Source organism: Dryobates pubescens, chromosome 39 (genome assembly GCF_014839835.1).
Source record: "Dryobates pubescens isolate bDryPub1 chromosome 39, bDryPub1.pri, whole genome shotgun sequence".
Taxonomy (NCBI): Eukaryota; Metazoa; Chordata; class Aves; order Piciformes; family Picidae; genus Dryobates; species Dryobates pubescens.
The window spans coordinates 671,870-687,224 of record NC_071650.1 but is presented as its reverse complement, the minus strand read 5'-3'; the positions used below and the strand labels follow the sequence as shown (position 1 = coordinate 687,224).

The window sequence follows — 15,355 nt, the reverse complement described above, 5'->3', positions numbered from 1 at the left end:
GCACTCAGTGCCGTGGCGTTGCTGGTTAGAGGGTGTTGGGTGATAGGCTGGGCTTGGTGATGTCGAAGGTCTTTTCCAGCCTGGTTAATTCTGTGATTCTGTGAAATGTTGCCACCTGAGTGCCTGAAAGGTGGCAAGCAAACCCAGTCCAGCTCCTGATTTTGTTGTCTTGTGGGACAAAACATTGCTCACTACTCTGACTTGCTAAGCAAGTAAAAACTTGGGTTTTGGAAGGCCTTGAGATGAGAAGCTCACTAGTTTAACAACATTGTGAGAGGAAACCCTTGAAGCCTAGGGCAGGGCTGGGTGCTGCATATAACTGGGTTTTAAAGCAGGGAAAAGTTCTTGTAAGGAGAGAGAGGCTGTTAGCTGCATTTCAGAGAAGCAGCTTTGACACCGTGTTCAAACAAATGAGGCTTCAAGGCAACCTTTCCAGGCAGGCTCTGCTCAGATTGTGGCTGAAAACAAGGGGAACTTCTCTCCTCAGACTGGCACAGTCCCATCCCTGGAGTGTTCAGGGTGAGGCTGGATAGGGCTCTGGGCAACCTGGATCTAGTGGAGGATGTCCCTGCTGACTGCAGAGGGGTTGGACTGGATGAGCTTTGGAGATCCCTCCCAAGCCAGACCATTCTCTGATTCTGCGACTGTGAATCTGTTCTGCTTTGTAAGCAAGGAACCTGCATGATGCTGGTTAAAAGACTTCCTTTTATTTCAAGTTGGAAGGAAAGAGCAGCACTGAGCTGGGGTGGGCAGCATCACCCTCCTCAGTGCAGATCCTTTGAACACTTAAAACTGAAGTATTTTGCATAAGAGTGCTAGGAAAGGATAAAGTCCATGTATCAAAACAACTTGGGAGTTGTAACCAGTAGTTCTTATGCAGAAAATTGGCTTACCAGGCAGATTAAAAAAAAAAAAAAAAAAGAAAAAAAGGGAAAAGAAAACAAAAGCAGGAGAGCAAGCAGCTTGCTGTGTCTGCATTGTGTGGCTGGCAGATGAGAGAAAGGTTTGATTTCTGTTCCGGCCGTTAAAAAGCTGCTTGTTTAATTTCACACGGGGAAGCTCCAAATCACAGCAACACCTTCATCAGCAACGTGGAGTGGGAAGTGCAGTGCATGCCAGAGCCAGAGAGCTTTACAAACAGCCCTGTGAAGTTGGGAACCAACCCAACCCAACCCTCCCCCAAGCCTTTTCTTAAGCATATCTGAAACAATAATGGCAGACTGCGGCTCCAGGGCACCGGTTTGGCTGCTGTGCTCAGAGCCCCACGTGCGATCTGCTCTTCAGCCAAAATCTGGTCTTCTCTTCTTTCAAAATGCATCATCATCATCACCATCACCTTTATCCCATAGCATTCACTGAACTTTTAGCACTCCCTGTGACATCCAGGGTTTCGCATTCTTTGCTGTGAGAGGTATTTCAGCTATTCGCTCACAGAGCGTGGACGCTGGCCGGCGTGCCGCAGTCACCGCAGGACAGCCTGCCCGAGGAAGATCTGCTGTTCTTGTTTCACGAGCTTTGAGGCACAATGTGGAAGCAATAACGATGAAACATTCTCTCTTGGGAGAAAGGAAAATGATGTGCTCTCTCAGGCAAATTATTTTTCTCCACGAGATTGAGGCCTGATTTTGGGTGATCTGCACTAACAATAACCGGCGTGAAAACCAGCAGGGCGAAGGGAAGTGCAGAGTGCCACAGGAACTCGGCCCTGGCAGCAGCACCTCCTGCTCATTTCTGTTTGCAGAATGAAGTCCAAGTTGATCTTCACACGGCTTTCTCTCAAAGCATTTAATCCGAGCATGACTTCCCCTCAGATCCTATTTATTCACAGCAAATGGTCTGAAATGATTTCTGGAAGATTCCTCTGCTGGTTTTGAAATCAAAACACCAGCATCATCTCCACAGGGAGACAACTCAGACAACATCCCTGATCGCTGGTAACACAGTATCACAGTATCACAAAGGTTGGAAGAGACCTCAAAGATCATCCAGTCCAACCTGTCACCACAGACCTCATGACTAGACCATGGCACCAAGTGCCACATCCAATCCCCTCTTGAACACCTCCAGGGATGGGGACTCCACCACCTCCCTGGGCAGCACATTCCAATGGCTAACGACTCTCTCAGTGAAGAACTTTCTCCTCACCTCCAGCCTAAACTTCCCCTGGCACAGGGGCTTACTTCCCCTGTCCTCTTGTTCTGGTGCTGGTTGCCTGGGAGAAGAGACCAACCCCCACCTGGCTACAACCACCTTTCAGGTAGTTGTAGAGAGCAATGAGGTCACCCCTGAGCCTCCTCTTCTCCAGGCTAAACAATCCCAGCTCCCTCAGCCCCTCCTCATAGGGCTGTGCTCAAGGCCTCTCCCCAGCCTCGTTGCCCTTCTCTGGACACTTTTAAGTGTCTCAATGTCCTTCTGAAACTGAGGGGCCCAGACCTGGACACAGGACTCAAGGTGCAGCCTAACCAATGAAGAGTACAGGAGCACAATGACTTCCCTGCTCCTGCCGGACACACTCTTCCTAATGCAGGCCAGGATGCTTCTTGGCCACCTGGGCACACTGCTGGCTCATGTTTAGGCAGCTGTCAGTCAGCACCCCCAGGTCCCTCTCTGTCTGGGAGCTCTCCAGCCACTCTGACCCCAGCCTGTAGCTCTGCATGGGGTTGCTGTGGCCAAAGTGCAGCCCCTGGCACTGGGACTTGTTGAATGCCATCCCGTTGGACTCCACCCCTCTGTCCAGCCGGCCGAGGTCCGTAACAACGAAGGCACAAACAAACCCCAGGGAATGAGATCGGTTAATTGGAGAAGCGATGAGTTCACTGCCCGCGAGACAGCAGGCAAAGCTTCGGCAGACAAAACACTCCTGCAGCAACCTGCTTGCATGTACACAAACGCACACCAAAGTCCTGGGTCAGACAGAAAAGCACTTTTATGTCTTTGGGGGACAGCTCCTCATCAAATCTTACAGCGTTCAGCAAGTTAAACACTGAGCTCCAAGGGGGAAAAAAGAAATGGAGCCAAACAAGTCAAGATTTGCAAGGAGGAAAAAGTTATTCGGGGTTTTAGAGGAATCATGCCTGCCTTTAGCCTTAGCAGGAGCAAATGTTAAAAGATAAAGCCACACAGCACGACTCCACTCAAATGGAAAGTGTATTTAAAGGGTAAAATTCACTGCCCCTGGGAAGCTGAAGGGCTGCCTAAGCACAGAATGACACCCCCCACACACACTGCATGTGCAACACCAATCAGCCCACTGCAGAAGGGCCAGTGACAGGCTGTCAGGAAATGGCCTCAGGTTGCACCAGGGGAGGGTCAGGTTGGACATGAGAGAAAATTCCTTTGCTGCGAGACTGGCCAGGGATTGGCACAGGCTGCCCAGGGAGGTGGTGGAGTCACCATCCCTGGAGGTGTTCAAGAAGCTGTAGATGTGGTGCTTTGGGGTATGGTTGAGTGGTCATGGTAGTTGGGTTATGGTTGGATTGCATGATCTTAAAGGTCTTTTCCAACCTTAGTAATTCTAGGATTCCATGACTCTACAGATGGTAAGGCAGCAGAGGCAAAGGGGGGCACATAAGCCTGCTCACAAAAGCTCTGTGTTTTTGTGGTGCCTGGCTCAGAGTCGCTCTTTAGAAGCTGTCTAGGAACACTAACAATGCTGCTCATGCTTGAGCTATCAAATGACCCTCAGAAGTCCAAAGTGTTAAAGTTCCCTTACAAGACTCTGCAGGGGAAAAAATGTGCCTCAGTCTGTTGCAGGCTGGGGGTTGCTGCTACTTCTGGAGCTGCTGGGTTCTGATGTTTCCCATCCATGAAATGGAATTTAATCACTGCCCACGAGGAGCACTGGAGAAACCAGGCAAGAAACCAAACAGAAGAGCACCGTGTGTTACATGTGCTGGTGCATAAGCAACGCACTCAGGCAGGGTCCTGAGCCTCATGCAGCAAATCCCTGAGCACCCCAGAGGCAATCAGGGCGAGCAGAAGGACTGACACCCAGAGAGGCAGTTTGTTACCTCCAGCTGGCCACGCTTCCCAGAGCCCTGGCATTCTGCTTGGTGTTCCACTGACAAACACAGGGCAAGATATTCCAGGTGAAGAGCTGAGAATGAAAAAGGCCAAGCATAATATGATAAAATGAAAGCTTTCAACTGAGTCTGAAATGAGTCTCTACAAAGCACCTCAGAAAGCATGAGATGGCAAACTGCTAGGTTGGCACTGAGGAGATTTCTGGAGGCCATGGGAAGAAACAAAAGGCATGGGAACGTTGCTGTCAGAACCAGGGCATAGGGAAGTGATGGAAGGAAATAAAACCTGGACCAGGATTAGCAGGATGGAGTATCAGAATATCAGAGTGGCACAGGGAGCAGGTGGAGAAAGCTTGTAAAGAGCAGACACAGGTTTTAGCTACCAGAGTCATTTTTCTGTGTGACTGGGCATAGCTGCAGGGGGAACTCAGAACTGCAGGTGTGTATCGGGCAGAACATCACTCAAGGATGACTGCTAGGTGGAGAGAGGTCAAACCAAAACAACTACAGGCAGAACTCAAGGTGATTTAAACTGAAATTCTGCAGTGACTAATGACCCAAATCAGAAAGGAAAACTGTCTCAACCACCTTCTCTCTTTTGCTTTAGAGAATATCCCCAGAGAAGACACCAAGTCCCTGAAAGGAACATTACTCACTTTCAGGAGTGAGTATTACTTAGCAAAGGAACACTTGCAAGACACCCAGATGTGTTCACCTCCCCTAATTAGAGAGAGCAGGATGTTGTTTGTAAGAGCAGCTTATTCCAGAGCTTTACCTGGGGCTTTTCCCCAAGGGAAACATTCTGCTACTCCACAACAGCTACTCCACAGCTGATCCTCCCTTTGTGCTCTTCTCCCACCCTCACTGCCTTTTTACCCCATATTAGTAGTGGTTTAAGCTAACACAGGAGCATCTCCACAAGAGGTTAGTCCAGAGCACCTTTTACATTTTGATCTCAGGCTCCAGCTCTTTTCAGAGGAAGCCCAAATAGCTTATTTTTTAGAGTTTTTCACTTAAGAGAAGAAACTGGATACAAGCCTTCTTGAGCAGAGGAGCTACAAATGAAAGAGGCAAAATGGAAGCATCTGCCTAAAAAGGGAAGCTAAGCAAAGTGCCAGGTAAAGGGTCAGCTTGTAGTCTTGTCATAATTCATGTATTCCACTTCCACCTGCAGATGAATTTGGACTTTTTCTTTAGGGAAGAAATTGGTTCCCCCAATGCCATCAATCCTAAACAGCAGCAGTTGAAGCAGCCGCTGGGTGCAGCTAAAATGTTGTAACAAACCGCAGACACAGAATTGTCAGAGTTGGAAGGGAGCCCCAAGGGGCACCCAGTTCCAACCCCCCTGCCATGGGCAGGGACACCTCACACTACATCAGGCTGCTCACAGCCACATCCAGCCTGGCCTTAAAAACCTTAAAAAGGGATGAGGCTTCCACTACCTCCCTGGGCAACCTGTTCCAGTGTCTCACCACCCTCATGGGGAAGAACAACTTCCTGATCTAAATTTCCCCTCCTCTAGCTTGAATCCATTCCCCCAAGTTCTGTCACTATCTGACACACTAAAAAGTCCCTCCCCAGCTTTCTTGTAGCCCCCTTCAGATATTGGCCACAGTAAGGTCTCCTCAGAGCCTTCTTTTCTCCAGACTGAACAACCTCAGCTCTCTCAGCCTGTCCTCATAGGAGAGGTGCTCCAGTCCTTAAAACACTTAAACCACTTCGAACAGATGTCAAATGCCCACCAGTGAACACTGCTGACATCAGCTAACCATTGAAAATCATGGCATTAGACAAGCACAAGGCAGCTCCAGTTTCCAACTCGGAGTTTGCCAGTGGTGCTCTCACACTTTCATTTTCAGCTTCGGCAGCTCCAAAGCTGTTCCACTTCGATGACCTAACTCTCTTGCTCCATCTCTCAAACTGCTTTTGGGAGGAAGACAGCAAACATACCCAGCAAGGTGCTTTCTTCACCAAACAACAACCCTTTGCTTATGAGATGAGAATTGCTCCTCTTCCTTTCTGATGATTTGTTAGCACATCTGTTCTTCAGATCCCTCTTAAGCTGAATAGTTATTTCTTTAGCAAATCTGAACAGATCCCACAACAACAGAGCCCAGCACATTACCTCCAATTTGCCATGTGCACAGCCTAAAAGAAAGAGGTTGGCTCTGTCCCTCTCACAGGAAATAGGAGACCAAGGCCATGCTCCATCAGTAGCTGCTGACCACCAGCAAATGACCATGTCTTGCGTACAGTTTATCGTCAGGCGACGTTTCACCCTTCTAGCTTCTGGTCCAAGTATATCAGTGTATGAAACCTGATGGAAGAGAAAAAAAAAGGCAGGAAATACTTGAGGTCATGAAACAGCAGAGTAAGAGCAAGTGGGGAGCATTTGCTTTGGGTACATGAAGGAGAGGTGCACACAGCCAGAGAGGTCTGCACACACAGCCATTCACGCGGGCTGGCTGCGACGTGAGAAGCATCGACTCGGCCAGAGAAAGCCCTGCTCACACTTTGATCTGTGGGGAGGGGATTGGCAAGGAAAGGAATGTGAGTTAAGAAGGAATTTACTGCAATGACTCCAATCAATACCAAAATGTACAGTCATGGTTGCTTGACAGCATCGACCTACAGACAGGATTTAAGCTTAGCCATATTAAATGACAAGTTCTGCAGAGCCGAGGGGGAGCTGGGGCTGGCGTTTAAGACATCATCAAATATTAAACATATTCTACAGCGTTTGAACAAACATCTCTCTTTCTTTCCCCCACCTCTCTGAAGCAAGGCAGCCAGCTACAACCCCCTGCTCTGCAGGAGAATATTCACTCCCTCTGCATAATGTAGCTGAGCCACAGCATCATGCGTAAAGTTTATGCAGCTCCTGAGAATTGTGCCTCTTTCTCACAGAGGATTTGTGGAATTTATTATTCAAACTCCCTTATTTTGGGAGCAGGGTGATTTGAAAACATGAGCAGTGCACCATCTGGGTGACATATGCCAAGGAAATATAGATTGCACCGCATTTCTGCTTAAGGAATTAATGGAAGGTTGATAGCTAAGGGAAAAAAAAAAACCCAACCCAAACTATCTTGCCATTGCTGGTCAGCAATAATCGAACCACTTTCTGGGGATTAAGCGCATGGCTAAGCCTACTGGACCAGACACTAGCAAAGGGCAGGGGGTCTTCTTATCAGAGAAATGCTTCTGGAGCCAGTCTCACTACATGACAGATTGCTTTCATATTCCTGTCTGCAAGGCAACAAAGGCTGGCAGTAATGCGATAATGCCAGAGTGCAATGGGTGTTAAGAACCCGCTTCATTTATGTATTGTATTTAGTAAATAATCAGGCTCATCCAAATTGTGATCTCACCACTCAACCAAGGCCATTAAAAATAAGGTTAATGCTTTAATAATCCTCTGCTGGTTTTTATATGGTCAAAAAGAACCCTTTTCTATTTGCATGGTCATAATATTATTGACCTCTTCATCCCCTGAATACACATCAAAAGGAGCTGAAATCAAAGTAATTACCAATGTTGTTCTCTCATGGTAAACATTTAACTCCTTCTACCGTCTCCTCCTTCAGTAAATTGAAATGGATTGAAAAACCCAGATGGAAAAAACTCACCCAAGGTCAATATTTTCAGAATAACCCACCTTTTACTTGTTAAAACACTCTTGAGGTGTAAAGAGAAAACAGACAGGGAAGTCGCCAGGTAGCTGCTACTGGCATTTAAACTCCATATAAATAGTTAACTTGGTGCTATTATTACTTCATTAGGATGAAAAGCCATGAATGCCCTGCGTGGCAGTGTTAACTGTTCATCATTTCACATGGAATATCAGCCACACATCTTTTGTAAACCTGTCTGTCCTGGCACACTCAAACCTGGGCTAGTGCTACTGAGAGAAGGCAAAAGGTAAGAGTTGGGTTTATCCTGCGCGGAGCTTCCAGACTGTAATGTTCCTTTGCTTTTCCAAAGTGGAAATAAGATCCAAGGTGGTACCATGTAGGAAAGAAGCCAGAAAAAGGAATTCTTCCATTCAGGTTTGTAATATATTAAAACCCCCAGCACTGGGGTGAGTGTCCAGCTGCAGGAGGAAAGCATGGCTGACATGTTTACAGCACCCAGGCTGTCCCTGACAATTCCCTGCCAAATTTGCCCACCATGCAGATGGACACTGAGCACCGTGAAGCTGCTTCTCTCCAGGTAGCAAAGAAATGAGGATGCTCACAGGATAGCAATTTAGTTGCATTACTCTGGACTGTAAACAAGCCCCTGCCTCATTTCAGGAGTGGGAATCAAAGGCCACGGGGGCTGTGCGCATTTCTCCAGGCTACGCCAAAAGGCAGAGGCAGAAATGAGGGCGGCAGCCAAATATCCTGGATCTTAGCTCTGTGTTTTAATCCTATGACAGTTCCACACCAGTGCAAGCTACCTTCCAATTTCATTTCTCTTGGAAAACAAATCAGCATCAAGGAAGTGTTTTTTTATTCTGAAGTGTGCATTGTTACAAGTTTGTACATTTGCAGCGGAGGAGAGTGTTTGGCTTCTTTCGTTACTGCTGGCAGTGGCATTAATATTGCCTGTGTCTGATCATAGAATCACAGAATGGTCTGGGTTGAAAGGGACCTCCAAAGGTCATACAGTCCAAAACCTCTGCAGTCAGCAGGATCATCCTCCACTAGAGCAGGTTGCTCAGAGCCCTGTCCAGCCTCACCTTGAGTATCTCCAGGGATGAGGCCTCAACCACTTCCCTGGGTAACCTGTTGCAGTGTTCCAGCAGCCTTCTGGTGCAGAACTTGTTCCTCACATCCAATCTCAATCTGCTCTGCTCTAGTTTGAAACCATTGCCCCTGGTCCTGTCACCACAGGCCTTTGAGAACAGTCCCTCTGCAGCCTTCCTGTAGCCCCCTTCAGGCAGTGGAAGGCTGCTCTAAGGTCCCACTGGAGCCTCCTCTTCTCCAGGCTGAACACCCCCAGCTCCCATAGCAGAGGTGCTCCAACCCCTGATCATTTTCATGGCCATCCTCTGCTCCACCAGGTCCAGGTCTTCTGGTTTTTCTACACTTGACCAAAACCAGCCATGAAGAACCCTAACTCAGCGCAGAGAGCTGATGCAGTGTCATTGCAGCAGTGAATAATAATTTCTGCTGGCTCACACTGGTGCAGTTTTGAAGATAATAAAAATTATATTTAGCTGCCTAACTGGGAAGCCTCACACAAAAGAACATTCAATTAAAAAATGCAAATGCCTTTTTATTTTTTTGTTGGCTGGCAAAGAAATAATCCACAGTGATTCCCACTGATTTCAAGAGAAAGCAAAGTTAACACTGAACGTGGAGGCGTTTCTAGAAGCTCAGCTGCCTCCACAAAGGACTGAACATAACAACCCTATTAAGGAGAGCAGCAGATATTTCTGGTTTCCTAGGGCAGAGAGAGTTTTCCTTGGATTAGGCTTTCCTTCTTGCCCAAATAAGAGATGCCATAAGCACTGGGTCCAAAACATACCCAGCAGTTCTCAGAATGGAAATCTATTCTCTAAACAAATTAAGTAAGGTGCTATGCCTCTCAAAATTAAATGAGGAAGGCAAGTCCTCAGCTCACCACAGCTTCTTCATTATAGTTCAGTGCTATTAAAAGCACACCACAGCTGCTGGTAAAGCAGAGCCTTAGCAAGCAGCAGGGGCCAGGCATGAGCAGACATCATTTCCAAGGAAGAGACGTGGCGGCTCGGTTCCTGCTGAACAGTGAACTGTCTCAAATCCACCTTACAGAGCTTGGATCAATCTCGCAAACACAAGGCACTGCTGAAAGGAGGCCCTGAACTGAAACAGCCTGGAAAATGGATGAGATATTCATCCTAGCAGAAAGCATTTCTGCCCAGCAAGTTAAAAGGTGCTGTGGCAAAACTTAAATTAGCCACAGCCTTCCACAGCTTGTCTTGCAGACGCAAACTTCTGCGTGTGCGGAAGAAAATCTTAGCGGGACTGTGGAGGGGAGAAAGTTTGCTAGCAGATTGTTTGCCTTAGTGCTTCTCCAGCCTGAAACACATGCAAACCCTCTCTTTTGCTCACTCCATCTTGGGCAAGAGGTTGGCTCTTCCTCATTCTTGCAGCAGATTGGCTGCAGCGCCGTTCCCACTCTGCCTGTTCAAAGTTAATTGCCTCTGGCTGATTATTTTTTCGTAGCGCTGTAGCGCCAAGCACTTTCACCTCATGTCAGCTGCTGCCTTGATGCCAAGGAGCTTATGGGTGATAGAGGTTATGTCTACACAGCCCCATCCATCCAAGACTTGGTGGAATTCGTGTAGGGACAGGACAAGAGGTAATAGCCTTGACCTGGAAGAAAGCAGATTTAGATAGGAGTTGGGAAGACATTCTTCCGAAGAGGCTGGTGAGGCACGGGCACAGCTTACCCAGAGAAGCTGTGGAGGCCCCACCCCTGGAGGTGTTCAAGGCCAGGCTGGATGGGGCCTTGAGCAACCTGGTCTAGTAGGAGATGTTCCTGCCCATGGCAGGGGGGTGGAACTGGATGATCTTTAAGGTCCCTTCCAACCCAACCCATTCTGTGATTGGGATGAGCTGGATGTACTGAAATCCAAGCTGGCTAATTAAAGCCAGCTCAGCTGTCTCTAGACCACCTTTCAGTGACTGCTGTGCACACCCAAAAGGGAAGGACTTTAATCTTCACTGTGTAAGTAGTGAATTGAGATTCAGAGGCACCAAGTCACTTGCCTAAGGTTTGTCAACGGTGTGAAACTCAGCTTCTTTATTCTGACTCCCAGCTCAGGGGCTTTGTAGCCAAACCAACTCTCCCAACAACACAGTGACTACAACTTGAGGGAAAACTAAGGTTTCTGCCAAGAATTACAGCAGCTGCCTGAGTTCTTGCCCCTTCCTGAGCTCGTGTATCTCAGCTGAGCCACAGTATGTTTTTAGCCCACAGCAAACAAGAGGTAAAAGACATTAGCTGAAATCTTTTACACTGAGGTTTACCATTACAGATTTGGCTTCATGCTTGTTAGGTGCTGAGAATGTGCAAAGGGTCAGTCACTGCTGCTCAGCTGACACCAGGTAAGCTGCTAAGCAGGGGCTACTCAGCTGTGTGGCTGAGCCCTTCACCTCAATGCAGTAGAAAATTGGATCCCTCTTGGCACAGTATTTTACCTCCTGAGCTCAGAATGCTGTGCAATTTTGTTTCACTTTTCCAGAACTGCCATCTCTAGGATTGGAGCTGTTCCGGTCAGTTACAGGAAGGTTTGCAGCCTGCATTGCTACATGGCATCAGTGAGCATCAGTGGCAGGTATGGTTAAGTTGCTGCAGTGTTTACAGTCTCTACCTTCCAGTCCAAAGAGGAGAGCTTCTCCAGTCTCCTGCTGATGTCAGCAGAATCCACCTTCTTCGCAAACTGAATAAAGCAGAGCTGGTTGCAGTCCTCAAACGACAAGATGAGGAAATTGTCTGTAAGAACAGCTGAAAAACAAACAAAAATGGTCACCACTCTCATACCTGCTCCTAATAGCAAAACAAGTTACTCAAGCCTCTGCTGAGACATTGCAAAACACCTTTCTTGGCAAGGTGGCATCTTCACTATTACACTGAAGCCTCTGTAATCTCCTGAAAGCCATCGGTGTGTCACCCTGCCAGGACTTTCTTGGAAATGGGGAGCACTCCCATTACACAAACCTGAATAAATTAGCTCCTATCAAGTCACCACAGCATTCAGGTACAAGTTTTATGCCCTTCCACATCCATTTTCATCTCTGTTCAGCCTTCAGTTTTATCTTTTATTCCACATCTACCACTCTTTGGGAAATGCACCCAATACAGCCCAGCTTGTGTCAGGGATGAGCAATGCAAATCAGTGCTTCAGGTGCAACAGGCATTTTGACCTTGTAAGGTGCTGCAGCAGACACCAAGGGGGCTGCTATAGACAGGCTTGTGCTTTACACAGAATGGTCTGGGTTGGAAGGGACCTCCAAAAGTCATCCAGTCCAACCCCCTCTGCAGCTGGCAATGGCATGCTCAACTGCACCAGGTTTAGAGGGATTATGAACTTGTTGAAAGCTTCACATGGGGGTACCTGAGCGATACAGGTAACCAGGATGGCACAGACTGCCTTGGGCTCTGGAAGAGTGGAGTGCTGCTGTTATTATAAGGGCCTGCTAGACCACGATAGTTCAATATCAAAGTGATTAACTAATGAGACAATGACAATGGCTTAGACAATAGAATCAAGGGGGTTGCCCAAGTGTTACCCAGTTATTCAAGCAGTGCCTACCTTTAAAGAGAAGTGATTGGGTAACTGTACCAGGTCACTGAAGAACTGTTGGTGAGAACCAGCCTGAGAGCAATGCTAGCAAGCTGTGTGCAGAAAGCACCCTCAGAACCCTCTGCTCCCAGGGAAGTGACAAGCAAAGTGGATTCTGATTTAAGAACAAACCAGTAAACAAACCCCTGCAGCACAACCAAAACCCCCAAAGCATTTGTGACTAAAATCCCAGCTTCTTAAATGTGTTTTACAGACCCTTAAGTAGCCTGGCAGTGGAGCTTTACATATAAGCACTGACAAATGGCTACTCAGCTTTGCTTTGCTGTAGTCTGATTTACACCCAGTTGCCTTTTCCAGCTGTCAGGTACTGGCACAGCTCTGAGTTACCTGGGATGCAAATGCTAAAGGGGAAAGAGTGGAGCCAAACAATTGTCTTTGAAATGTAACATCAACACTAGCTTTTGAGAAAGTAAAAAACCCCAAATGGGGCTGAACTATCTGACTTGGTACCTTAGAAACCAGAACCAGGATGCTAAAGGCACAGAACATCCAGGTGACTGAGTGTGGTTCCCTCACTGTGCACACAGGACACCACTTTTCCTGTAGGAAGGCAATTTTGGCCTAATTTCTAATTAAGTGTTGTGGGTATTTTGTTGGCCTGGGTTTTTGTTTTGGTTTGGGTTTTTTTTGTTGCTTGGTTGGGTTTGTTTGGGGTTTTTTTTGTTTGTTTCTCTTGTGGATTTTCTTAGAGGCAGGAGGATCATAAATGCAACCTTAATTCTGTATTTTGTGCAGACAACCTGACCTTCATTCCAAATGTTAAACATCATAGAATCACAGAATGGCTCAGGTTGGAAGGGACCTCAGAGACCATCTACTCCAACCCCCTGCCATGGGCAGGGACACCTCTCAACCAGACTCAGCTGCTCAAGGCCTCATCCAACCTGGCCTTCATCACCTCCAGGGAGGAGGCAGCCACAGCCTCCCTGGACAGCCTATTCCAGGGTCTCACCACCCTCATACTGAGGAGCTTCTTCCTCAGCTTCAGCTTCAAACCATTCCCCCCTGTCCTGTCTCTCAGGAAAAGTCCTTCTGCAGCCTTCCTGGAAGATTCCTTCAGCTACTGCAAGGCAGCTCTAAAGTTCCCATGGAGCCTTCTCTTCTCCAGACTGGACACCCCCAGCTCCCTCAAGCTGTCCTAGCAGCAGAGCTCCTCCAGCCCTTGGATCATCTTTGTGACCTCACTCCAGCAGCTCTGTGTCCTTCTTCTGCTGGGGATGCCAGAACTGGAGGCAGGATTAGAGGTGGGGGTCTGAGCAGAGCAGAGCAAAGGGCAGAATGCTCTCTCTTGCCCTGCTGCCCACACTCCTCTGGCTGCAGCCCAGCTCCTGGGGAGCTTCTCACCAAACAACACACCCAAGCCTCTTTCTTCAGGGCTGTTCTCAACCCACTCTGCACCCCACCTGGATTTGTGCCTGGGGCTGGTCTGACCCAAGTACAGGACCTTGCACTTGGACTTTTTGCACCTCATGCAGCTGGCACTGGTCCGCTCCCTAGCCTGTAAAGATCCTTCTGGATGGATCTCTGCACTCACACACTGCTCTGGGTTAGAATTACAACACCTCCAAAGCCATTTTGCCACCCTGCAATCCTTATCCATTTCTGTACAGAGACCATTTTATTTTTATACAGACTTCTTTCACTGAACATTGAATTTCTTGTGGCCAGTTTCAGAATCACAACCCTAATTCTGACTTAGATTTGGAAAGATGTGCAATTATGTGGGATTAAAGTTAATCTAGTCCAGGACAACATCATGTTGTGGCTCTCCCACAAGAATAATTCAGTGTAAAAATCTGTGTTTTGAGCACTGTTTGCATGGGTAACAGAATTACTTTCTTTTGGTGGTGGTGAAAATAAAACCCATATTGCAGTGCCAGGTGTGGAGGGGTTTGCTTTTGCTGCACAGGAGCAGCCCCCAAAATATGGACACAGCTGTTGGAGTGAGGCCAGAGGAGGCCACAAAGGTGATCCAAGGGGGCTGGAGCAGCTCTGCTGTGAGCGTAGGCTGAGGGAGCTCAGGGTGTTCAGCCTGGAGAAGGCTGCAGGGGGACCTCAGAGCTGCCTTGCAATAGCTGAAGGGATCCTGCAGGAAGGTTGCAGAGGGTGGGGATGTCCAGAGACAGGCCAAGGGGGAATGGTTTGAAGCTGAGGCAGAGCAGGGTTAGACTGGAGCTGAGGGAGAAGTGCTTCAGTAGGAGGGTGGTGAGACTCTGGAACAGGTTGCCCAGGGAGGCTGTGGCTGCCTCCTCCCTGGATGTGATGAAGGCCAGGTTGGATGAGGCCTTGAGCATCTGAGTCTAGTTGAGAGAGAGTTGGGGAGAGTTGGCAGAGGGTTGGAGTAGATAAGCTCTGAGGTCCCTTCCAACCTGAGGCATTCTATGATTCTCTGAGGTTCTCTTCCACCTGCAGCCCCCAGCATTACCAAGAGGCAGGCTGAGTTAACTCTTCACCATCAGGCCGAGACGACATGTTCCATTTCTACAGTTTGGGTGATACAGCTGTAGGAAAACCTGTATGTTGCTTCATTACTCCCTTCCAGTCAGCAGTGTTTTGTAAACCAGTATTTGTATCTCTATGCTATATGAAGCCAATGCAAGGCAAGAGAGGTATCATTAATCACGTAGGTAATACTCATTATTTCAGAAAGAGCATTTCAAACAGGTTCTACAAACAACTTCCATCTGGGTAAACCTTAGCTTCCCTGCTTTTTGCCAGCTGAGAGTATGAAATCCTCCCACTGGAAAGCATGGCCTAAAATGCTGAGATGGAAGTGGTAATCTGGTAATGTAGTGGAGTGAAAACAGGAGTGAAGACATTGTACCCTGTGGATTTAAAGTGAGGCTAGGGCTACGGTTTGGGATACTACAGATTCTGCATTCTTGTTATCTTCCCAAGCTACAGGGTATTGGTAAGGAAGGATTCAGAGGGTGCAGCACTGCAGCTCTCTGAAGTAATCAATCAGGCCAACATGCAATAGATGGTTGGGTATGGA

General features: G+C 47.8%; 1 protein-coding gene across 2 annotated transcripts in view; it reads right to left on the bottom strand.

The window, feature by feature from the left end:
- WDPCP (WD repeat containing planar cell polarity effector) overlaps positions 1–15,355 on the bottom strand; it is a 114,827-nt gene that overhangs the window by 83,460 nt on the left and 16,012 nt on the right. For both annotated transcript variants that reach the window (XM_054177264.1, XM_054177265.1), the window contains exons 6-7: positions 11,368–11,501; positions 6,148–6,339 (exon numbers count right to left, since the gene is read on the bottom strand). In XM_054177264.1, the coding sequence (XP_054033239.1) occupies positions 6,148–6,339; positions 11,368–11,501 (326 nt within the window). The remainder of the gene's footprint in view (positions 1–6,147; positions 6,340–11,367; positions 11,502–15,355) is intronic.